Source organism: Phyllostomus hastatus, unplaced genomic scaffold (assembly GCF_019186645.2).
Source record: "Phyllostomus hastatus isolate PE091 unplaced genomic scaffold, TTU_PhHast_1.1 phas_contig_1, whole genome shotgun sequence".
NCBI lineage: Eukaryota > Metazoa > Chordata > Mammalia > Chiroptera > Phyllostomidae > Phyllostomus > Phyllostomus hastatus.
In genome coordinates this window covers 4,189,096-4,215,271 of record NW_025333498.1, presented here as the reverse complement: position 1 = coordinate 4,215,271, position 26,176 = coordinate 4,189,096, and the positions used below count along the sequence as shown (strand labels likewise).

General features: G+C 40.0%; 2 protein-coding genes across 3 annotated transcripts in view; one reads left to right on the top strand and one right to left on the bottom strand.

Moving 5' to 3' along the window:
- Positions 1-17,916, top strand: part of GLS (glutaminase) — an 81,481-nt gene extending 63,565 nt beyond the window's left edge. The window contains exons 15-18 of the mRNA XM_045820550.1: positions 10,871-10,932; positions 12,038-12,114; positions 12,203-12,266; positions 15,226-17,916. Of these exons, the coding sequence (XP_045676506.1) occupies positions 10,871-10,932; positions 12,038-12,114; positions 12,203-12,266; positions 15,226-15,382 (360 nt within the window). The 3' untranslated portion in view covers positions 15,383-17,916. The remainder of the gene's footprint in view (positions 1-10,870; positions 10,933-12,037; positions 12,115-12,202; positions 12,267-15,225) is intronic.
- Positions 17,917-21,398: 3,482 nt separating this feature from the next.
- Positions 21,399-26,176, bottom strand: part of STAT1 (signal transducer and activator of transcription 1) — a 39,845-nt gene continuing 35,067 nt past the window's right edge. For both annotated transcript variants that reach the window (XM_045835565.1, XM_045835622.1), the window contains exon 24: positions 21,399-23,176. In XM_045835565.1, the coding sequence (XP_045691521.1) occupies positions 23,162-23,176 (15 nt within the window). In that variant the 3' untranslated portion in view covers positions 21,399-23,161. The remainder of the gene's footprint in view (positions 23,177-26,176) is intronic.

The following is a 26,176-nucleotide window of genomic DNA, read 5'->3' as shown; positions in this document are numbered from 1 at the left end:
CAGCTCTTCCACCTTCGGCCTCACTTGTATGGTCACAGTGGAGGAAGAAAGGAGAGAATGACTCCTAAATCAGATAAAAGAAGTTTTACAAAAACCTATCTTGACACACTGGCCAGACTGGCTGCAAGGGAATTTAGGGAAGTATTTTTAGTTGAACACATTGCTACCCCCTAACAAATAAGAGATTCTGTTTGTATGGATGGGATAGCAGATGGACAATGGTAGGCAGTTAGCAGTGTGTGAAAGCTAACTTCTGTTTGACGTGTCTATGCGAGGTATCCAAGTAGTTGTCAGATACAGGCCTCAAATTTAGAGTGGTCAAAGCTGGAGATTGAGTTTTGTGAGTGGTCAGCATGGAGAGAGTAGCTTCAAAGCTGTTGGAAGTGTGTGCGATTGCTAAGGAGACCATACAGAATGAGAAGAAACTTGAATGAACTCCCATTTTCAAAGTAGGAGAGTAGTAGGAGCCCCACTAGGGAACACTGTTGGCCAGAAGAAAAAGCCCTGCATAGTGTAGTATCAGAAGTCAGGAAAAAAGTATCTCAAGAAGTAGGATAAGTATTAAAAGTAAGATGAGGGGTGTCTGTTTACATGATGTTCTTAATTTTCTTTATATTGGTGTTAAAATGTCCTTTAATTTAGTAACTGATAATAGTATATGGTAAGGTGGTTTTTATTGTTTGCCATTGGAAAATAAAAAATTGATAGCCCATATTGGTACCCTCCTCCCCCAGTTTTAAGTAAATTATATTGGCTTTGAGATTCAAATGTCATTCAAAGAACAACTGGAGGAGGGTAGGTTTGGCTGTTGAATAGAAATGATGGAGTAAAGAAGTCGTTCACTAGCTGCTTAATGTAGATAAGAGAGAGGAAATGGCCAATAACATGAGTCTCTGGAAAGAGATGGAGTTCTCAGCACAAGTAGAGGACTGGGTTTGGTGGAAAAGCATCTTCAATAAAGTAGGACTTTGGAAGGCATGTAGGTAGATTTGCAGACATGTGGGGGAGGCTGAGGAAGTTTCTGTCCACTGGCTTCCATTTTCCTGCAGAGTATGAAAGACTTTCTGGTGAGAAGGAGCTGTGAGGTTGGAGGGATGCTGTGAGGTTTCAGGGCATAGAGAAGATAGGAAATGTTTGATCTTAGAGAAGAGGAGAGGGTGCTGAGGGCAATGTGGCAATGTCATCAGAATACTGTTGAGGTTGGTCATTGTGGACTTACAGGGTTAGCCAACTTCTTTGTTGCTTCCAAACCCTCCCCTGCCCAATCCAATGGCTGCATCCTAAATTTGAGTTTAGAAACTGCAGAAAATCAGGCAAGGGATTTTAGAGCATTTACCAGTAACATTTTAACAATAGGCTTTGGGATCTACTTCAGAGCCAGCCTACATAGAAGACATCCTATTAGGGTTTTTTCCTTTTAGAATTTGGTTCTACTTAAAGAATGTTCATCTCTGTTAATAGAGATTACACTGACAAGTGAGTCTTGTGTATGATTTTGCCACATCCATTCTTTTTGATTCACAGAATAAAATAGTATTGATAAGAATTATAAAGGTTAAAGATGAGTGCTAAGCATGATAAGACCCAGAGAATAATGCTGATTTTTTTGGCATATATATGTGTGTGTGTGTGTGTGTCCCCCTCAAACATTACATTGCTTTATTTTTAAGGGTCTTAAAAATATCCTATTCTCCAACAGCTTCTTATATTATATGCTGGTGGAACATGTCATTAAAACTTGAAAAGTAATCAAATGTCTGTAAGCACTTTGTAAAGTACATAGCACTGGAGAAACGTCACTGTGCCTGTTCTGTGTGTCTTGTGCATAAAGCACACACATGGGACTTTCCACAATACAATTGTGAATAAACATTAAGGAATGTAGAGAATTAAGTATGGCTCTCTGAAGACCAATGAAAATGAGGGATTTATTTCCAAAATCAAAGCAGCCAGGATGTATTGTGCTCGGAATAACTATGGGATACTTGTGTCCCTGTGCCTTGCTTTGTTGTACTGTGCAGGTGTGTCCCAGCTGGCTTGCAGCCCAGGTTGACTGTGAATTTGGCCCAATACAAAATCGTAAATTTACTTAAAACATATGAGATTTTTTTATGATTATGTATCACAATGTATTTAATGTGTGGCCCAAGACAACTCTTCTTCCAGTGTGGCTCAGAGATGCCAAAAGGTTGGACATCCCTGATAGGGTGTGCAGAGGGGAGAGAGGCCCTTTAAGTTGAAACCATGATTCTGCCTCTGTCACTGCCAAAACCTTGTTTTGTTTCCCAGCAGGAGAACCCCTTCTTTCAGGAACCTCTTTGTATTTATTTAAGTTTTTACCAGACTCTGAGAATCTTTTGGTTCCTGTGGCCCTGTTCCTGAAGCAATACATGTAGGCTTTTGCTGAATTTCTTCTCTTATTTTTCTTTGCTTTTAGTTTCTTTGACTCTTTGGAGTTTCATGTACTTGGTTTTTATTAGTTAATAATTGTAAACACACATGACACTTCATCATGACAGAAGTGTGGCACCTTGTCCTCTATCTGAACACTAATATAATAACTAATCTTCATGGAGTTTTACAAATATTTGTATAAGAGAGGAGAAAACCAGGAAGATAGTAAGAAACTTGGATGGTTGTCAGTGGAGTACAGACACTCCGGCCTGCACATGGAAAATCTCCTTGGATTCAGAGCAATAGCTAGCTGCCTTTGCCCTTGCTCATTTTTGTCTCCTATTGGCTGCTTACATCTTAATTAGGACTGCTGTTTGTCAGACCACACAAAGATATAATTGTTAGCTACTTTTATACTCAGATATAAAAGGAGAATTGCTTATGAGCCCATTGGTATCTTTTTAGACTTTTCATTGGCGTTTGCCAGAATCATGTGAGCCACTGAGATAAGAAGTCGTTCACTTGCTGCCAGTGCTTTAGCAGAGCTCTGCTCACATTAACCCAAAACACACGTTCCATCTTAGAAACTGCAACACAAAGAATGAAGATACATTTCTCCATTGTGGCATCAATATACCAAATTGAGTAATTTGTTTTGTTCCTTTTATTTTTTTTCTTCAATTAAAAAAAAGACTGGTTAGCATCTCAATAGAAAAATAGTATCCAATTTCCCTATAAATTGTTTCTTAGTTGCTATTTTCTGATTTCCCATCACAACCTATTTTAGTCTTGGTATTGTATTGGTGAGGAAATCTCGTCTCAGGTTTTCTTAGGAAATCTCTTGGCCTAGTAGATACTGAATACTGGCGTCAGGCAGGCTGCGCAGAAGCCCGCCCTCGGCCACTTAACATTGTCATCTTGCTCAGGTTTTAAACATGCTAGCCTTCAGTTTCCTGGCCTTTGAATAATAGTAATAGGGATTATTATACTTACAGCACTCAGCTTAGTTCAGAGAGAGTAGGTGTTTCATGTTAGCCATTTTGTTGGAAACAAAATACAATCCGAACTTTTTGTCTACATGGGTTGTCAGATTCCTTTGATATAATTATGACTTAGTTTAAGAAATAGTACTTCACTGAGAAGTTTTGAAAATGGTATGCACAAGACATTAATTCACTAATCATGAGCAGAGTACGGTGTGTGGAGCTGACATTTTTAATGAAATATATTTTGTAAATGAAATTTCTATACTTTCACTTAGAGTAAAATTTACTGTTTGACTTACCACTCTATTAAAATTACTGTATGAGAACCTTCTGTATTTGAGTAAAAAATTTGAAATGTGGTCATGAAATTGCTAAACTGCTATTCATAAAGGGCTTTCTCTAATCCTCTGATCCTGTCAGTTTGGATTAGTTTTGTCTATATATAGTATGTTAATTGTGTCTGAACAAATCACTAGAAAGCTTAGTAAATGTGGCCCCATACTGATCTTGAACTCTCTAATCATGAAAATACTGATGCTTTATTTTACACATCCATATGGATGTTAAATCAGCTCAGTAATAAGGGAAAGAGAAAATATCCTTGATCACATACACATTGTACAGGTTTATATTTATACCCTTGTCATAAAGCAATTAATTGACATTTACTGACAACTCTAAATTTTTCTTTAGTTATACTGTAGTAAGTGTGTATTTTTAACCTGGCCTTATGAAAACTCTTTATGAAAGAAGGCTGTAAAAGCCGAGCTGTAGTGAAGCTTTTAAAACAAAATTGGATCTGGAGTGATGATGGTTTATTTAACAGATCACAAAGAGTATCTATTCCACAGCAACAGATACTGTCGTGAGCTGGAAACAAGAGAGCAGCTTACGTCAAACTGGAAAAAAGTCTGGTTTTGATACTCCAAACATGCCAGTGTTAAATGAACTTGTGAACTGGAACATTTTTGTCCTCCTGTTAGATGACTTTGTACAAATAAACTAAGATAAGGTTAGTTGGTTCTGGCAGGTTCTGATAAAAAGGCCTGATAAGGGAAAATGCAGTAGTACTGGAAAACCTGCAATATGAAAGGAAAACTGTTAATGTTTAATTTATAAATATTTAGTGGCCACTTGCCCAAATGAAGTTTGTCTTTGCTATGGGGAGGCACAGGTTAAACATAAGGGCACTTAATTCACACAGGGCACTGTTCTGCCAGGTAGGCCCTGCTGCTTTGTACTGAGGAACGATTCACCTAAACACAGGTTCCATGCTCCTGGCAGTTACTGTTAACTCACTGTTTTCCAGACCCCAGCCTTCCTGACAGGTATTTTAAAATTAACGTAACTCAAGGATCCACTGGGAAATTAGGGCAAAGGGCCTTGATCAATGATTAACACACCCACATTCTTTGCAAGAGTTGGCTTGAATTTGGATGAGTCATCTTTTAGGGGTCCTCCTCCTTCAGTCTGGTTTGCCTTGGTGGTCCTTCCAGAGGGTGTACCAGTGGCGCTGGGAATATTTGTGGAACCCTTGTAACTGAGCAGGGACTGGACTGACCCAAATGAGATAACAATCCACTTGCCATCTCAAAGTTGTTAAACTGCTCAATTTTCTTTCTTAGCATTCTACTTATAGCTCATTTCTTGATTTATGCAAACCTTAAAAATGTATGTGGCTATTGCTGGTGTAAAGAGGCATTGGGGCTTTATATCTTTTTAAGATTTTATTTCTTTATTTTTAGACAGAGGGGAAGGGAGGGAGAAAGAGGGACAGAAACATCAATATGTGATTGCCTCTCACTGCCTCCCCCCGCCCCCCGGGACCTAGCTCATAACCCAGGCATGTGCCCTAACTGGGAATCATACCGTGACCCTTTGGTTTGCAGTCCGGAGCTCAGTCCACTGAGCCACACCAGCCAGGGCTGGGACTTCAATTTTAAATGGTGCTGTGCACGTGCTGCCTCCTAGTGTTTTTCTGTGTTGGAGTGGATGACCCTCGTTTTGCAGTGAAGCTTCTGTCTTCTGATTTGGGCTAAATTCAGCCCTGCAACTAGCTTTTTGTTTTCATGGAAAGAATACTAAGCCCCAATGTTAACCTTTTAATAATTTTTTAAGGCAAACTAATGTCCCCCACCAAGTTCGTCACAAAGCCTTTTAAAGTACATTAAAGTTTTCTGACTTATTTTATATCTATCTCTTTGAACTGAAACATGCTTCTGAAAAAATATTAGTATACTCTCAATAAACTGGTTATATTCTAAAATCAGCCTTTCATGAGCCTTATTAATAAGAAATTTACCCTTAGAACTTTAGAAACATTGAATAATTGATACACCCACACCGTATAGCTCTTCAAACTAGCTTGGTCTAAATTCAGAACTTGTTAAAGGTGTAGTTCATGCATACAGGCACAAGGAATCGAGGACTCACTGCTAGTATACTGTAAAGAATAAGAACTATAGGTAGTTAACATCAATGCTGTGCATATCAGAATTCTGGATTTCTCTTGAGTAGTCGGGGAGATAAGGGACACAAGTCAATGTATCGTGTGTGCTGGTGAAGCCAAGGTCAGAGGAAGAGATGACTTCCAATTTGAGATTAGAGTTCACAGAGGAAGGGTTGAGAATGACATTGCAGTGAAAAATGGGTGCAGAAAAGACGTTTTCAGGGAATAAATAGTATGTGCTATGGCTTGGGAGGAGCAGCAGGTACGTTTAGGGTTGTGGTGGGAAAGAAGGTGTGTAACTGAGGACTCCTCACCACGTGCTGTCACAGAGCACCACATGGGCAGCTGGCAGCAAGCTACGTGGATGCTGCTGCTGGAGGAGATGCATGAGGAAGTGTGGCCACCAAGAAGGGCTTTCTGAGGCACACACACTAGCCATTGAGGGAATGGAGAGAGTTGATTAGGAATCGGTGTGTACCCAGGAGAGACAGGAGCGTAGACACTAAGATAAAAATAAGGGTAGTGGTAAGACCAGTTTTCCTCTGTTGAGGTTGAGAGAGAAAACAGTGAGTTGGTAGACTCAAGAGCCTTGAGTGCCAGGCTAAAGAATTTAAATTTTATCAGGAATTATTTGGGGATTTTTTTTTTTTTGATACTCTTGCTGAGGAACCTTTAGTGATCAGAGCAATGTTTTGTGAAGGTGGAAGGAAGACTAGAAGCAGGGCACCAGTTAGGGGAATTGAATAAATTTGTAACACTATTTGAAGAAGTAAAATGAAGGGAAATAGAAGAATAAATAATTATTATAATTTAATCCCCAAATGGTGGTAACAATTTGAATGTTTGATGCTTTGGGAGAAAATACTCATTTAGTGAACACTTAAAAAATTGAGATGTAATCAACATAACCAAGTTTAAGGGGTACAGTGTGTTCATTTGAGTCAACACATTTTTTGTATCATTTTGAGTCAACACATTTAATGAGCACCTATTATGTGTGGGAGGCACGGGGCTTATTGTTGGGAAGAAAAAGGCAGTCTCTGCCCAAATGAAGCTTACATTTCATGGGGAAAGAGACAAGAAACAAATAGGCAATGATAAGTGCTCTAAAGAGAAAAAGCAAGGTAGGCGATCAGGAGTGATGAAAAAGAGGGCCGTGTTTCAGTCTTGTGAGATAACATCTGAGTAAAGACCTGAATGAAGTGAGCAAGAGAGGCCCTTCACTACCTGGGAAAGCATCCCCAGCAGCAGCGCAGCAGGTGCAGCCTCAGTTGCCCAGTGGCTGCCTGGCTGGGGTAGAGCAAGGGGCAGAGTGGTAGGAAATGAGAGAGACAGTGTAACCAGGGAGTAGAGCATGTAGTGTCCCGAAAGCTGTGGTAGAGAGTTCGAATTTTATTCTAGGTATGTTGGAAAGTCACTGGGAGTGCCAAGATCTGTATTTTCAAAAGATCACTACGGAGCAGAGTTAAACAAGAGGAATACAGTCACATGCCACTGAATGATGGGATATGTTCTGAGATATGTGTCATTGGCACAAGTATCATCAAGTGCACTTACATAGCCCTAGGTGGTATGGTCTACTACACACCTCGGCTCTGTGGTACACCACCGTGGTATATATACGAAGTCTGTTGGTTAACCAAAACATCAGGCAGTGCATGACTGTAGTTAGGAGTCTGTTGCCATCCCTGAGGTGACATAAATCTGTAGCTCTGAGCCTAGGGCAGCAGTATTGGAGAGGGTGAGAAGTGGTGGGATTCTAAATGTCTTTGGGAGGTAGAACACATTTGTTGATGAGCTAGGTGTGGGTTGTGAGAAATAGAATTGAGGAATACCTCCAGGGTCTATATGGTGGGTTTGCGACTAAGAAAAAAGAATTCTGGCCCCCCACCCCCACCCCGAATAAGCAGACCCTCTCAGCACATTTGTGTGGAGGCTCCCTTTCTCCCATCAGAGGGACCTGGGTTCCGGACCACACAGCAGGGAACCAGCAGCCTGGGTTGGGCACGTCTCCTTGTGCAGGGCTCAGCCTGTGCAGTCGAGTGCAGCAGCCTTGGATGGTAACTCAGTTATTGCCCTGGGCTACTGGGTGAATTGTAGTGTCATTCCAAAGTGAGGGGGACAGGGAGAGGAGCTAAGGTTGGGTGGGGAATGGAGGGAAATTGGTGGAATTGAGTTCTCATTTGGGCATAAGTTTGAGATGCCTGTTAAACATCCCAGAGGCAACGTGAAGTAGGCAGACTGATTAGGATTTTTGGAACCCAGGTGGGGAGCCATCAGGGCTGCAGAGAAGTTTGCTATTTTTTAAGTTTGAAATGACAGCATGACAAGCAAGTGGAGCTGTAGGGTTAAAATTTACAAACAAAGATTTAAAGATGTAGAGTGCAGTCATTCTGCACAAAGGAATGTATAAAATCATGGAAGGAATTATGTTGGAAAACACGAAGGATGGAGACTACCTTCGGAGTATTACCAGGCGTGGAAAGTGGGAAATGACTGTAAAGCAACGGACAGGAGGAGGATCCAGTTGACCAGCATCACGGAAGACTAGGAGTGAGAGGTCAGAAATAATCAGGCTTTAGGACAGCTGCCAGAGCTTTTGAAGGTACTATTTAGAGGTGATAGTGGGTATGAAGTTAATATTCAGGGAATTAAAAATACAAACTACTTTCAGAAAACAGGTACTGGAAGTGGTAACAACAGGATTGTGTGTTGTTTTTCAAAATAGGATGAAGTTGTGACGTCAAGGCAGAGATGAGGGAACCAGTGGAGGAGGGAAAAGTCGAAGGTACTAGAAACAAGGGGTAAATGAAGGAGCAGATTTCGGGGGTCTGGGGGACACAGGTCTGAGGAAATAGGAAAGAAGTATGTCTCAGAAGTGAGGAAAGATAGATAATTTTTGCTTTGAGGTTTGTGGGGAAGGAAGGGAAAGTAGGTCTAAGAAGCAGGTATTTAGCATAGCAGGAGGGAGAGGTGAGAACAGTTTGTTATCAGTAAAACTGTGGGCAGGGTCACCTGTTCTAGGTGTCAGCCTGGGTATTAACTTTCTGAGAAAAGTGTGAAAGGGAACCAAGAAAAAATTGTCAAGCACTTGGAATAGGAGAATAATGTGTAATGGCCCATCAGTTTTTTTTTTAAAGGGGGGTGTAAGAATATAAAGGGAATTGAGAGTTGCAAATTGATCCCATTTAAAAAAAGTTAAGGGCACCTGGACCAGTGGTCCGTAACCCAGCAGAGTGCATTTCAAAATCACTTGGAGACTTTTCAAAAAACTGGTTTCTTGTAAATGTAGAAATGGGCGGGGAGATGCATATGTATACTTTCAGAACATTCTGGTTCATTCCATTAAGCTCCCCTCCACACACCTCCACCCACCCCCCCCCAAGAAAACTGTCAGGGTTTGCAGGACATTGACTGGCTACAGAGACGTAGTACCGGGTAGCCAGGAGGAAAGTTAATGGACTGAAGGAATAAAAAGGGTTTTTTTTTGTTTGTTTTTAGTGATATCAATAATAATAGTAAGCAGTAGTAAAATTAAAAATTTGGAGGTGTGCTCAGGTAGCTAGGTTCCTAAACTGCAGAACTTTACAGAGTCTTTCATATGCTCATGAATCCCCAAGAAGGGGGACTTAATATTTTAAAAACACCTGACCACAGGACCCTGTTCCCCCCTTATTTTTACTGTTGACACTAATGCAGATGCCCCCATTCCCCCCCTCCTTTGCCCACCTCTCCCCATCCTCCGTCCCCCAGGACCCTTTTGCTTGTGGAGTGTTTGTGGTCTCCTTTCCGTAGAACACGTTTTGAAAATGCTGAAGTAGAGAAGCCCAGCGGTGGTTAGTTTCAGTTTGGTTTAAAAGTTCACAGGTGGTGGGAAAGGGAAGCCATAGTGGAAAAGGAGGAACGTCCGGGTTAAAATCTCAAAAGCAGCTCCCAGGGCTGTGGCTTTGTTTGTGGATCGCTGGGTTCTGGTTTGTTTTTGTTTTGTTTTTTTTTTTGGAGAGGGAGAGGAAGTGGGAGGGGAAGAGTAACATCTACCCCTTGCTCCATTTATGCATTCATTGCTTGATTCTTGCATGTGCCCTGACCAGGGATCAAACCCACAACCTTGGTGTATTAGGATGACATTAACCAACTGAACTACCCAGCCAGGCTAGCTGGGTTACTTTGCACCCCTCCAATTAAACTTCCCCTTTCTTCTATTAAGTGCAATATCAATTGTTGAAGTTGCAAAGTATAAGATAAAAGTGGGAATTTATGAAGGATTCATGAACAGTGTATGCTCAATAATTTAGTTTCTCAAAAATTACTGGATAAAAAGTCTTTATGAAAGCAGACCAAAATTCAGTGGCTTTAGGATAAACTCGCTTTTTCCTTGTTATAAGGATAACAGAGTAGATAATTGTGAAAAGATACATGTTGAAGTCTTGGAGCGCTCAATAGCAGTGCCGTAGTATTTCAGGAGGTTACTCACCTTCTAAGCAGAGGCAGTGCCTTGGGCTCTGAGAATGCCCCAACTCATGCTGCCTGGGCTTAGGAGAGAAGACTGTCTTCCCGGTGAAATACAGCCCTCCTCTCAAGTTTGAGATGGTTAATACTGAATGTTGTCTCTCAAGATTTCCAAGGCCAGAGATTGGGGAGGACGGTGATGGCGGATAGGGATCAGATGTTTATGTAGCATGATTTAGTTTTTAATAGTAACATCACAGCACTGAAACACACTGGATGAGAAAGGTTCTAAACAAACTTTAGTTGCCCCAACTGTGTGTGTCACAGGTTACAACTTTCCATTCTTTTGGACAAATTGGTATCATTTCATTCCTTCCCTTGTGCGTCTTATCTTTATTGTTGAATTTCCCTTCATAATCTTCTGTTGGAAAAAGAAAAATAACACATATATGCCTTCAATTTGTGCACTTGTGATAACCTTCTGTGTAACCAGCTGAAACGTTCAAAGCACATGGAATTGCTTATCAGTGAGGATTTACATTCTATGTATTTATTTTCTACTATGGAAGCCTGAACTTTCTTTTCTTTACAGGTAAAGTCAGTGATAAACCTTTTGTTTGCTGCGTATACTGGAGATGTGTCTGCACTTCGAAGGTATGTTAACGGGGTGGAATAGCGTATGGTTTAAAGATGTTTATGAAGTTGCTTCTGGGCAAATGACCATGTTAAAGCTAAAATCTCACTCACATTTCCCTCTGACAGAATGACTCAGACAAATTTATATTAAATTTCCACTTCCAGTGTGGTAGGCTTGCCATGCAGTCCTATTCTTTTCTACTTCCTATCAAAGCCCAGCCCCCCTCCTCCCTGTTTTCCTAAGTGATAACTGTTCAGATGCCTTCTCAACCCCCATCTCCCCTCCCCTCCCCATCTCTGGGGCAGGGGGGTGATGTGCAAATAGGGCATTTGGTGTTCTACAAATCACCAGTTAGAAAGATCGCGTAGTACCGTGTATTTAACATGAAGTCTTTTGTAAAGACTTGCAACTGAACTTTAATGTGAAAAAATGTCTGTGCTTCATTTCCTCCTTTGTTTTAAAGTCTGATTAGTACTTGTATTAACAATACTGTGTTACAAACTTCAAAGTTGCTAAGAGACCTTAATTGTTCTCACCACAAAAAGAAAACCCAGTGGTAATTATGTGGTTGATAGAAGTGTCAGCTAACACTTTGTCGATAATCACATTGTAATATATAAATGTATCAAATCAACACATCATACACCTTAAACTTACATGTTATATATCAGTTATATCTCAATAAAAATTTGCTCTCAAAGACATTTTACAAAAATAAAGTCTGATTAGTACTTGTGAACTGTAGACTGTAAAACATTCAAGAATGGGAGTCTTAGTGAAAACACAGCTTCAGTATAGGTATTAGTTACGTGCCCTGCTGAAGCACAAACTTTGATACAGTTGTAGCACTATTCTTGAGTTTTGAACAATAATATAATGAAGCTTAATTCTGTGAGATGGCGAACATGCCCTCTTACCCAAAGAGAGCAAAGCTGAGGAAGAGAAGGGAAGTGTGTGCCCGAGATGCTGTGTGCTGGTGGAACAGGGGCTGCAGTTTCCGTCAGTGAGCCTTGTGAAGGGCGGCACCTGTCTCACTTAGCCTGAACTGATGGTTTAAACGTTATGCATATGAATTTTGTGTGCGTACATATAAAATGAATAGCTATGCTTCCAAATTTTCAGATTTGCTTTGTCAGCCATGGACATGGAACAGCGAGACTATGATTCTAGAACAGCACTCCACGTAGCTGCTGCAGAGGGTAATTACACGAACCACTCATCTATTTCTTTTTTTCAGACTTAATTTCTACTCGGTACTAAAATCTGCTCGTTTTGTTTTGGACATAGGTCATGTTGAAGTTGTTAAATTTTTGCTGGAAGCCTGCAAAGTAAATCCTTTCCCCAAGGATAGGTGAGCACCAATGTTACCTTCTAACATATCACTGGCAAGCCAGGGTTTTATTATTCAGGGGTGTGATAGTTAAGTGATGGTGTATTGAAATCCACTGTGTATATATTGGAGACATTCTTGAATTTGGTGTGGTTCCTCACAAAGGCAACAACAAAACCTTGTTTTTGCTAGGGAAGCTGTTCTCTCTCCCATATCCTATTTCTCGTCTAAGGATGGTGTTTTATCCAGAATTCTTCAAGTTAGTGTGACTGTCAGTCAGTACACTATGAAGAAAACAATTTGCATTTGGAAAGAATCAGAATTTTGTTTTCATGGGACTTTTAACTACACAGGGTAGACAAGATTGACAGTTATAGGACCATATGTAAAGTGTACGTGAATATGACCGTTATAGAACTCTGAAGTGAATGAATATACTGGATTTTCTTGAAATTCCTGGATTTGGTTGGCGTCACTTTTAGAAGGCCTCACGGAAGTTAGGTTTTAATCAGTGCTTTGGGGAGGAGACGCGGTTTGAAGGTGTGGAAGAAAGGGCTCTTGGTCTTTAGTGGGAGATCCTGGCCTGGAATATATTTTGCTCTGCTTTCCCTCTTGGTCCAGGTGGCAAACTGCCATTCATCCTGCAGTAAATGCTGTCCACACAGTGGACAAGGGAAGGGTAAGAGTGAGGCTTATGTATGTAGTGGAAATCTATACTCACATACTTGCACATGGCGGATTATCTCTATATATTTATGGGCTCCAGTGCTGGGTGCATAAGTGTTTACAGGGGTTATATTCTCTCGTTAAATTTCTCACATTATTTAGTGTCCTTTTTGTCTTTTATTTTAGCCTTTGTTTTAAAGTCTACTTTGTCTGATGGAAGTACTGCTTCCCCAGCTTTTGTCTGTCCTTTCCATTTGCATAAAGTATCTTCTTCCATCCCTTTACTTTCAGTCTGTGTTTTTGGGTTTGAGGTGGGTCCCTTGTAGACAGCATATATATAGGTCTTGTTTTCTTGTCCATTCAGCTACCCTATGTCTTTTAATTGGAGCATTTAATCCATGAATGCATGAGAATAAAAGTTTAGGAAGAACAGAAGGAAAGAAATACTTGGAGAAATTTGATATTAATAAGTTTGGATTGGATAATTGAGGACTGTGTTAAGTTTGGAGCATGCTGATTATTTTTTTAGTTTTTTTTTTAACTAGAGGTTTGACTTTTATTAGTTCAGATTGCAAGAAAAGCAGACAAGCTATGTCAGTGTCTAAAAATTGTTAGCAGTTTTATAAGTGTGGTGACACTTTAGTTATCTAAGATCATAACTTTTGTTGGCAGTATTCTAAACCTCGTGTTAGGGTAACAGCCCTCCGCCCTTGCATCCCCAAATGTAATGCCCATACCAGCTCTTTCCAGAGCAAGAAACTGAAGTGTTTTTTCCTCACCTGTGTTTATAATCCCGCCTCAAACATTATTTCACACATGTGGAAGTATTTACTGTATTTTGAATATTTAATGATTGAAACATTTTGTTTTTACCCTAACTAGCCACTTGGAATGTGGAAGTAGAAGTACCCATCTGATAGAAAAAGTTAGTAAAGTAAATAACTAGACATTCACCTATTCAAGAACGTAAGTTAGACCAAGACAGTTCTTTCCTCTATTGCATCGAATCAGTGTCACCTCAAATTGTAAAATACGCTTGAGTGAATTTAGTGTATTCTAGTTAGTATTTTGCATTATTTCACAGAAAAAAAGAGTTGCAAAGAAGGTAACTTGGAGTTAACATTCAATATTTTTTTCCAGAAAGACGTAAGTGTGTGCTGGATTGAAAAGTCCCCCCACCTCCCCATTTAAGGCCACTGACTCCCTAAATTAAAGGCTGATTCACAGAAGTAAAAAGCAACTTAATTCGGCTTTTTAAAAAAGTACATGTGAAATGTTACTTACCTGATTTAAAAAATTAAGAACAGGTTACCAAAGTTTATCCAAAAGTATTTTTCAAATGAAACGGTGTATAAAACCTTCTGGATCCATACTGTGGCCTCTTTAAGAAGGTAGAAGGGTAACGACAGAAATGGAAATACCAAAAGGAAAACCAGAAGGTGGTGAGTGGCCCATGAGAGTCAGAGCACCCAGTAGCCAAGGAGAAGTGACAGAAGTAAAGAGGATGGGAAGAGAGGCTTAATAGTTTGGGAAGTATTTGGGAACTAATTATCATACTCTTGTCATTTACTTGGGTTGGGTTTTGTAGTCTCATCTCCTTTTTCAAGAGGCTAATCAGCCGATTAACCACTGCTGGCAACTCTTCATGTCTTCTGTCTTCGTCTATATCGGCTGAAGGAATACAGCCCAGAAGCACAGGATGGAAAGGGTAGCTGTGCTTCTGCTTGGGCAGCTGAGCCCCTGGATTCCCCTCTTTACCAGAGATGATGCAAGTGTCCGTTCCTCTGGGCTTGAGCTGGCTCCTGCAATGCGTATTTGAGCTCTGATGAGGTTGTAGTTATTTCCAGACCCCTGAGATTTACTGTGATAGGAGCACAAATTTTCTGTCAAAGGCTAGGGTGGTGAATGGTATATACCTGAATTTTCTTCAGCCATTTTATTTAAAGAGAGGTTCTTCCAGCTCTTCATGAAGTCACAATTCAGGAATCTGGAGGAGTCTATTTATCTGCCAACACTAGAACTTCCCTTCCATAAGCACTTAGGCATGTGAACAAGATCCTCCTGTAGAACATATTTTTCTCTTCCTCCTCATATCTCAAAGTCAGCTGAGATCACTTTCTGAATTATAAATCCCTTTCTGTATTTCAATTAATTTTTACTTACATCGCTGATAAAATGGCTAAATTTGAATGGCCCTTCAGCCTGCATTGGGAACCCAAGAATGCTGGGTTACATCTTTACCTAATTACCTACTGCTCCAGGGATTGCACAGAAATTACCTAATGACCCCGTCCGTGCTGTGCTACCTGTGCAGGTGGAACAACACTCCCATGGATGAAGCGCTGCACTTTGGACACCACGACGTGTTTAAAATCCTCCAGGAATACCAAGTCCAGTATACCCCTCAAGGAGACTCTGACGATGGAAAGGAAAACCAGACCGTCCATAAGAATCTTGATGGACTCTTGTAATGATCTTAACCCCCCAGATTTAAATCGCTTACCTATTTAATTGTGGAAAATGATTACGAAGAATGTGTGTATTTCTTTCTGGTAGTGATGTATATTTTACATTTGTCATTTCAGTGTTACTGGAGTTTTGCTTCATTGTACGCACAGGACAAATCTGATCTCTTTGGGAAAAATAGAAATAAAACAATCTCCCTCCATAATGTGAGCGATATTTACCTCGTGCATTGTATAATTTGATGTAAATGAAATAGTTACCAGTGCTAGCCGAACTGTGAGGTTTTCATGATTTCCTTTTGTGTTTTGTGAGTTTTCAGTTCACGGTGGTGAGCTGCTGATACGCCTCTGTAAATTAAGCTCTGTCACGCAGCCTGTCCAAGTGGGTCAAGGCTGCCTTTAGAAGCAAAGTAGCGTGATTTTCATGACTTCAAATATAGATTTAGTTTGAGTGTTTGAACAACTATATGCACTTATGGTTGTGTGCTTAAAATGCCTCCCATCACTCTAGCTTCATGATGTGACTTTAAAACTTATAATAGTTAACAGCTGTTAGCAGGATAGACCAATTCTGATTAGACTTTATCAGGGAATCTGTTTAAGATATATTTGGTGACCAAAACATATTTGTGAATGTAGTTATAATACTTTTGAAGAAATTTTCTTTTTCTATGTCCCCTTTGTCCAGCCTCTCTTCCCAGACACTGAGCTGTTTGCCTCTTTCCTTTAGCTGGGAAAATGGATGCTGGCATCTATGCAGTTTTCATGTTTCCCATAGTAAGTCAGAAAATTCCTCATGTATTTGGCATCTAAGCTGTAACTATGCCATTTCTCTATAGGAGATGAAACAGAGACAAATTACTAAGTACAAAGTAGCCAAATTTATCAGCCTAAAGAAGGGATGTGCTACTACAGCTCTTTAAAAAGGTATTTTTCAGCTTCCAGGATCAATTCAGAAGTGCTCTAAGTTACCAAAGTTATTATAATGGTATTGGAACTGCTACAAGTAACATTTGTTTTTTTAAACCTGTCATTAAACTGCATCAATATATTTGTTGTATTTGGGGACCACTAGATCACTCCAGTTTTCTCCTGATTCTCTAGTGTATGATTTTTGGTGGACTCGATCATTTAATAATAAGAAAATGCCATTCATTTCATTTTAAATTGAGACCCAGTGTTTGTTTTGAGGAGGAACTGCACATACACTTTATCATACCTCAGAGGTAAAAGGGTATGTTAATGAGAATTTCTGATGTTAAGTGTGCACATGTGCGTGCACACACAACACACACACAAATGAGCTTCTTTGAAGCTGTGTTTAGTGAAATGAGCAGAAACCTCAACCCCATGAATGTTATGTTACATTAATACAGCAAATCCTTTTTTTTTCCCTCACACTGCTGCTTCCGAGCTTTATTGTGCCTCATGGCCCCTTTCCCAGTCTAGCAGCCTTCAAGTGTCGATTTTTGCTTCTAGTCTAAGTCAGCCGCTCGGCCGTTGCCCTCCTATTCCACAGACAGTACCTCCTTTACTGGAGCCATGGCCAGTGTTCCTTACCTGGGCTGCATCAGGCCCGAAGCCGCTCCTGTGTGTGCTTCTGTGGGAATAAGGTGGGTGGGCGTCCAGCCCAGCTGCTGTGCTCCTGCCCCATGAATCTATGCCAAGCCATGTAGATAGGTAGCATTTGCAAAATACTGCAGAAGAACAAAGATATCCCCCAAGGTATTATGGGGTAGATACACTTGAATTGAAATCAACTGAAATAACTTGGCTCAACTAGCAGCTTACTTTGTGTGATTAAAATGTAACATTAAGATGGTTCAATTGTGCAGCTTAATCATTACCAATGATTTTGAAGCTTTTCTATAATAAAATGAGGTTCTGACTATAATTTTGGAACTATGCTAGTTTTCATCTTTTCTCAGATTAAGACTGTTTTGTAAAATCTTTGTAGTTTAGTTAAATGTGCCCTTATTCACCCAGAAGGTTATTTGTGATTGTACACTGGTTCCAGCTCTGGCCGTTCGCTGTTGGCTGACGATAATGAACACATTTGTTTAAATGCTTTTGACTGTGCTGTTAACTGCTGCCATCTGTATACTCCAAAGATCTTTTTGTTTTGGCTTTAGTGCTTTTTTTCTGTATCATGAAAGCTGTATGTGGTCATGTTTATTTCAAGTTTCATACACATTGCTGTTTTCGCTGCTCTCAGTTCCAACGATCTCATCTTTGGGTGTAACGTGCTGTATCTCATGCTGCCCCTCTGCCCTCGGCCTGCAGAGCTGGATGAGCTGTCCCTATTGACCATTTGATGATGTCGTATGTCTGGCAGGGATTGAATGACCCAATGTTGGATTTAGATTCTTCCTGGGGATTGTACAGCTATGAATGTATTTGCCACCAGAACATCCCAAAGTGAATCTAATCTTAAAACTCTAAGTTGTAAGTATTTTGAAACCAGGAAATATTTATTTTAAATGAAATCATGTAGTGTTGCTTTTTATGGCATAATAAATACATGTATCAAAAAAACAAAACCTGTGAAAATGAAATTTTTGAAAAACAGCTAAGGTTTTCTTTTATATCATGGGGCTGGGAACTTCACTGAACATGGGGACCATGTTCAGTTGGTTCAGATCCACTTCTAATGCCTACTGTGAGCCAGGCATCACGCATGGTGTTGGGTGTGGTTACCATAGTGATTCAGGTGAGAATCCTGTGTGAGCTTAATCCTTGAATCCTTGAAGGTGAGAGGATGGGCAGGCATGTATTTCCCTACAAGCTGACACTATCCCTTTACAGTTAGGAAGTACTCAGTACATATCAGTTGAATTGAATCATTAAACATGTCCTTTGCTAGGAGTGGTTCTAAAACCTCCTTTAAAGAGAGGTCCTTTCCACAAAGCCTTGACATTTGTTTAGGGAGCTGAACCTACTACTGCCACATTAGGGTCTGAGTAGGACCAGCTGGTACACTGCAGCCCCAGATTGGTTCATGGGTGTGGGAGTGGCATTTGCTTCCAATGTGCGAAACCCCTGGTCCCCAAGTTTAGGGTTAGGGTCTGGTTTTCTCACCACAGAGAAGGTACACGAACACCACAGCTGTCCAGTTCCAACTACCAAAACTATTTGTCACAAAGTAATTTTCTTTGTTGTAGCAGGCCATCAGTGCTAATCTGTCTGCATTGCTGACATTTTGGAACTGAAAGAGACAGCAGAAATTTTGAATCTAATCCAGTTCTTTCACAGATGAAGCTGAGACCCAAGAGTGGGCTGTAATACGAACTTAGTCCCACGTCCTTTCCTTCCTAACTACCACACGGTGCACACTGTGGATTGGATATCCAGTTACCTGCATATTAGCTCAGATCTTGTCTCTGGTGAAGCATAAATGACTTACACTGTTAAGTCTTGCAAGTAGTCAGCTTGAGCTGTGCATATGCACACACTTACACTGTTAAGTCTTGCAAGTAGTCAGCTTGAGCTGTGCATATGCACACACTCAGATAAAGCCTGACATCAGTGCAGGGCAACCACATGGATGAATAATCCCAAATGGTGAAAAACTGAATTATATTTGTGATATAACGTGATTGTTTTATTTTTGTGGGATTTGGGGAGCTGGGGTAATCATCCTAATGTCACCTGCTAATCCTCATAGTAAAATGAGTAAATATGTAAATCATAGACCAGGTGGTATAAGAAATTACCCCATTAATGTGTTAGGTGGCATTTAAAACAAAGGCTTTGGAGGAAAGGTATGTTTTATAGTTACACATGAAAAGGGTGTGATTTACTAGAAGACCAGGGAAGGTATGTGTGTTTTCAGATGAGAAGGATTAGAAATCGTCAGTTATTAAAAAGGGGCAAAGGTTGGGTCTTTTGTTTCTACTCTGGATCCTGAACCCGACCCCAGGCCTCCGTGAGCCCTAGACTTGCCCCTTGCTGCCTCTCCAAAAAGTCAGTGAAGAGTCTACTAGGAAGTGAGTCCAACAAGCAGTCATAATAGCAAAAGAATATCAAGAACTACTTCATTCAGGTACAAGAAATGGAGAAAGGCTGTAAACCGACTCTAACACCAGGGTAATAAGGTGTTATAACAGCACTAAGAAATACAGAATAGGTATTTGACAGCTTTCTGTCAAAGGTACATTTTAGGTACATTTATAGATTCTTTGTATGCTGAATATAAACTTAAAACATAAGTTTAAAACTGTTTAAGTATGGTTCTTTTCTTCAACTGGTCGTATTAGATGTTTAATTGCTCAGTATGAGAAACACAACCTGAAGTTAACTCACCAGAACTCGGAAGCGGAGTCAGTTTCATTTAAGAGCTATATAAACTCATCTTAGAAGGTCCTAAAAAATAATACCTTTAGCCCTCCCAAAACTGCTTTAAATGCCATTTCTTTGAAATCGTGTATATTTTATATAACATCTAAATTTTTGTTGCTTTTGGCTATATGTTTGCTTCACAAAATCATTCTTAATTAAAAAACTTTTTTAAAATCTCACTTGAGAACATTTTTTATTGCTTTTTAGAGCAAATGGGAGTGAGGAAGGGAGAGAGAATTATCAATTAGGCAGTTGCATCCCATACTCACCCAGAACAGGGATCAAGCTCACAATGTAGGTAGGTGCCCTGATCGGGAATCAAACCCGCAACCGTTTGGATACGGGATGATGCTCCAACCAAATGAGCCACTCTGGCCAAGAGCTCTTAAGTTTTAATAAGTAAGATGACTGTACTAGAACATATGATCCAGTATCTCAGAACATCTTAAAATTCCACAAAATCAAAGGCCTTTCTCTGATTTTGTTTACCAACATTTCCCAAACATCTAGTATAGTGCTTGGCTCATTGCAGGTACTTGATGTATATTTGATTAACTAATAAATGAGTGAATAACATTCAAAAGAAGCCATTCAAGTAAATTACCCCTTACTTTGGGAATAGCATCTCAGTTCAAACGGTAGCTTGAATGAACCAGAGTTTTCAAAACAATTTCTAGTTTTTTCTTGTTTTCCCTGGGACAGTCAAATGTGAAAATGTGAAAGAAGTGCTTTGCTCCTTGAGACTTAATATTCCACTTTAGCTTACAGTCAATAAACAGATTTTGCTCATTTAATGCTAGATAAATAGCAAAATCTATTTACTGCCATCTCAGAAAACTCTCTTTCCTTAGTAAGGAGAAATTTCTCCCAACTATTACATATACAAGCTCTATGCTTATGAAACACCCCACAGACTCCATACCAGAAATAGTCTTAATACATCCCTAAGCCAGGATCTACTTAGCGACTTCTTATTATCAGAATACAAACTTACACTAGTTAGCAGGGCATTATCTTTCTTACTCCCTGGAGAAAAATAACTCTCAATGTTTCTTATGAAGAAACACTGTATTTCTGAGATGTAAGTACAGCAGACATGGAGATGAGAATATTTGTTATGCCAGAATTCAAGCTCATTCTGGCTTCATAATACCACTATTCCCTGATAACTCTTCACACAATAGTTAAGTCTAACCTGCCAGATTTATGTCTAACTTGGTGATTATCTTTTCTTACACTATTTTTTTTCCCAGCACATGGTGTCTTGTCTTTAAGAAGGTCATGGCTTTCTAGCTTATAACATCTTTGGAGAAAAATGGCTCCTTTTTGTATGATAACTTCCCAGTGATAACTCATCTAATCACAGAGGTGTAGATTTTAGATGGCTGCTTTGGAGACAAGACAGAGTCCCATTTTACATATATCTTAAAATTAGAAACTTATATTAGCAGTACTGAAATTTATTTTAAAATAAGCGCCAGATTATTTGTGTATTTGGAGGCAGCTGTGGTCGCCAAAGCCAAAGTACTTTTTTTCTGTTGCTTTCTGTGGCACCCATTACAACTTGTTCTAATGCTGTTTCCTCTCTGATCTCTTTACTGTCTGTCGTCATGCACCACAGCGATTCTGATCACAAGCAAGGTAAGTAAGAACAACACTTTAAAAAATGGCATTAACAATCGTATTTGAAAGACTGAGATATTTCTGTGTTTAATCGTAAGTTTAAAAAAATAAGAAAACACCAAACCTACATATAACTCCAGTAACTTTTAAAATCTTTACACCAAATGCTATTGATAAGAGACTAACACTAGCATTTTAACACTTCTGAAAAGGAAACAGTCTCTTGGCTAGTGCAGTACAATGAAACCATGCCAAATCATTCTCAAAGGACAAAAAAATGCCAAATAGTTAAACACCAGCAACTAGAAACAGTATTTTGTTAATGTCTTTGTTTCTCCATCACTTCAATTCAATAAGTCAAGGCAAACCCAGCCAGGTTTATGTCATTTTATGTAAGAACTGGGAGGCAGCTTTAATTTGTGTTCAGTAAAAGTACCATGGTGCATATTATATTTAGTGCAGTACATGTACTTTAGCTTTAATTTCAGAATAGACATCAATAAAATCTTACCCCAGCACAAAAACACACATTCACAGGGTGACAGTGGGATCCGAGACTCGGTCACAAAGGCAGTCCGTGCACAGAGTCTGGAAGAACCGTGGCAGACCACCCCCGCCCCCGCCACCCCCATCCTCCGCACCACTTTTCTGTGTCAGTACTGAGGAGGGAAGAAGGTACGTAACATAGCACACTTCACAAATACTGTTCAGTAAAAAGAGATTTAGAAAAAGCACAGGACAGATAATGGAACCATTTGCAAATGTATTTTTCAGAGACACACATGTAAGAGTGAAAAGCATGAGAAGAATGCAGTTACACAGGACGAGTTTTCAGGTTATTTGATCCTCATATTATTTCTTGCTAATGACTTGTTGCTTACTATTCTTTCTTCCCAATTTGAAAATTTTATGACATAGTAAATACCAGCTAATAGCAATAAAGACAAGTTAACCCATTTAAGAAACATCAATTACATTTCTGAGTTCATCTAGGATTAATTTCAACTTTTGAAAAAAAAATACGAATATTTGCCTTGAGAGAGTTGTTTGTAATAGCCTGGCTGCCTTGATGGAACTGTGAAGGAGATTTCATGTACTAGTGATCGTGGTGTCTTCATGATGATCACTGGTACTTCCTTCTATTGATACTAGCTGATTCCATAAAGCCGTATACTCAGGAAAACTAATTCTCCCAAGCGAGAAAATTTATCTTTACCTTTCAATGGCTAGTGTGGAAGATATAATAAAATACATAATACAACTTTTCTCTCCCGCCCAGATACAGGACGGCTACCTTTGTTAAGAGTTGATGTAAGTCTAGATAAACTTAACTTTGAACTATGTCGTATGTAACCAATGGAAAATTTACATCCATATGTCAAGCAGAGAAAACAAATAAGAATTCTCCAGAATGTGCCAATCCTACTTTAAGAAGTTCCCTAAATAACCATGTGATCTATCCTACAACAGCTGGGCACTGACTTTATGTATAGCATAAACATCTCATCTTTCCCAAAGCACTGTCATTCCATTTGTCCTGAGTTACTATTTTGGGTGTATCTGCATGTTTTTCATTTGTAAAACCCACTCTGTGAGAGGGCCTTTCACTTTTACCTTTAATTAGATGCATGAAGCCCTTCAGAGTAACAGATGTTTCTGAATTAAGGAAAAATCCACTTGCTATCAACAGGTTGCAGCAAATTTGTAGGACTTTCTTTCATTTTCCTAGAAACGTGGGATGTGAAGGAACTGAAGAATATCATCAGGAGGGAATGCCAGGTGGAAAGGAAAGATGTCGCCAGAGAAGATGAGAAAGTTCATGCTCTATACGGTATTCATCTGTAAAAAGATAAAATGTCATTAAGTTTATTATAATGATCTTGTAAAATGCAGATCATATACTTAACGTTGCTTGTCTGTTCAATGATGTAGTAAGAAGACACTTCCAACAGCACATAGCCATGGGATTAGAGGGTTTTTAGCATGTGCTATCATTTTTTCCTGGACTAAAGGAGACCTTTTATATCCTCTAAGCTGATGGATTATTCTCTGCAGCCTGCTGGCTTAATTCTGTTAATCCACCCAGGCTGCACAAAGCTTTTTGCTGTTATGCAAGTCTGGGGACAGAGCAACGAGGCAAATGTGCTCATGCAGAACAACGGTGAGGCAATGCTGAGCTGTATGCCAGACAGAGGGATGTGGGAGGAGTGATGAATCTTCCTGAAAGGCCACTCAGCAGGAATAACAAACGAATGTCTTTTAGATGGAGCTAGAGAAGTAGAACTGTTAGGAGCCCCTTCACCTCCCCTAGCAGTACCTCCTGCTCAGCTGCCCGTGGAGCTGCTGGCATCAGTGAGTGGAGGCCAGGGACGCTGCTGAACATTCTACAATGTGTAGGACAGCTGCGTACAGCAGAGAATTATTCAGCCCAAAATACCAAAAGAAATAGCACTAGACTATAAGCCTCTTGAGAACTGAGTCCTTTTTTAAAAAAATCTCAAGTGCTCAATTGTGGGTGGCACATAGCTCTTAGAAAAATCAGTTTGGGTTAAAAGCACATGAAGGTTTTGGCCCTGTTTCAGTGTGGCTAACACCAAAAAATGTGTAGTTAAGATGGGAGGCTTTGGAGAAAGGGAGAGAAAGCCTGGATTCAAATCCTGTTGCTCTCTCTTATTAGCTGTGTAATAGAGCATATTAACTAACCTCTCCAAATCTCAACGTCCTTATATATGCAAAGAAGGCTAACAATAATAGATAGCAGATAGATTTGTTCAAAGGATTAAACTGGATAGCATATATAGAATGCTTAGTATGTAGATGAGAAACACTCAAGTAATAAATGTTCCTGTTATTATTATCATTAGCTTTGACCAAGGCCTCTAGGAGAGGTGACTGGCTTTCAAGTCATTGCAGAGGAAATGTTCATTGTACAGGAAATCCAGACTACACAAATACTCAAGTCACGCTGTAGAGAACACTGGTGCTCTGTCTCTCTTGGACAGTCTCCCCAGCAGCATGTGGTCCTCCTGCTCCGGAGCTGGTACGGGCACCTGCCCCACCAGTGCCACCCAAGTCCAGAGCTGCAACCTTCAGATGTGGCTGAAACCGGCCAGCTCTGTGAGAGGTTATTCTATTTCGGAGCATATGCCCTAATTCCAAGACTGGGTGCTGAATGGAAACCATGGCCGAGGTTACAACTAGACACAGAAAAGGGGGAGTCTATTCAATTTGGAGATGAATCCAACTTTTGTCCAACAAGTGCTGGGCCCACATTATAGCCTCTTTTTAGCTCTTTAAGTCTTTTGTGGCTTTAATCTGGAGATTTGGGGGCATGTGTTGCTGTGTGTATATAAAACAGGTTTATTTTATTCTATAATTGAAATGAATAAAATCATTTGGAATGGAATGAGATGGCTCCAGGGGGCGTCCAGAGACCAAAACCCACTTCCTAGGATTTATTTAAATTGCTCTCACAGTGTCATTCTGAGAGCACAGAGAAAGCAATCACGCTGCTGGCACAGATGGAGGAAACTAGTCCATCATATTTTCTCAAGGTCACAGGAAATAATAGTGATGACAGAGTTAGAACTCTGATGTCCAAATCCCAACACCAGCCTCTCACCCAAAGGCCACAAAGCCTTTGTCATAATACACCAGAATAAAACACACTGAGTCCTGTGCAAACAGCTCTTCCAAGGGAGCATGTTGGAAAGGAAGCACAGATGAGCTTTTTGAGGCAGGCACTCCAGAGACACACTGGGTAGGTTCACTATTTGTTCCACCACTTCCTGCTGGAGCTTAGTCAAGTTACCTAATTTTGGGGGTGTTCTTTTTCCACACCCATAAAAATGGGAATAATGATAATACCTAAATCAGAAGGTGGTTGTGAGGACTGAGTAAGTTATTTCCCTGGGGGGTGCCTGGTATACGCTAAATGCTTAATAAGTGTCTCCTATTAATGGTAGTGCGGATCCTGGTGATGTGGTAATTTGCTCAGGAACAAAGGAGGTGTAAAAGGAAAGCAGCCTGTTTTTTGGTTCCATCATTCTGTCTTACATATTCTGAAAAGGCTTTACATTTACACCACTTTTGTGTCAGGCTTATAAAGAACTTTAGAGCAGAGTTGGGGGTGACATTCTAACAGAGGATGAACCTCTTACATGTAAGAGATGCAATTTACACTTGTTAGTAAGAATGGAACTATTTTACTATTACACTCTCTAAGCATTTTTCTAAGTAACTTTTTTTCCTCCTCAACAATAGGAAAGGCATAAAAAAGGATAGTCTAAAAATTTCAGCCTGCACTTCTTCAGGTGAGGAAAAAGAACGAAGAAAAAAGTTACATGCCAGAAACTTAACTGGAAGCAGGTATTACCGATGTTATACAAACACACTCCCTGAACACACGGTCTGTGACCCCTGACGTGTGAAGAGCGGACCCTCTCCCCACCCCTCCTTCCCTTCCCTGCCATCCTCCCTCGTTACTGATCACCTGGGCTGTGCCAGGCACCAGGTGCACAGAGATGAAGGATGGCCAGGAATGACACAAACAGGATTTTTTAGAAGTATGAAACAATTTTTTCAAAATGAACTGAAATACCTTCGTGTAGAAAAGAGCTTCAACAGCATCAGCAAAAATCCGGCTAACCAAAAAAATCTTTAAGAGGATGAATTTTAGGCTGACAAGCAAACACTCCTATTGGCTATACTGGAAAACTCTGGAAGGAAGACTCGCTGTCACCCTGACACTCATTAACTGTTTCACTCCTGGAACCTTTTGCTCCTAGCAAGCCCTTCAGGGCTGTAGGCGTTAATGGTGCAAATTAGTTTTCAAACACA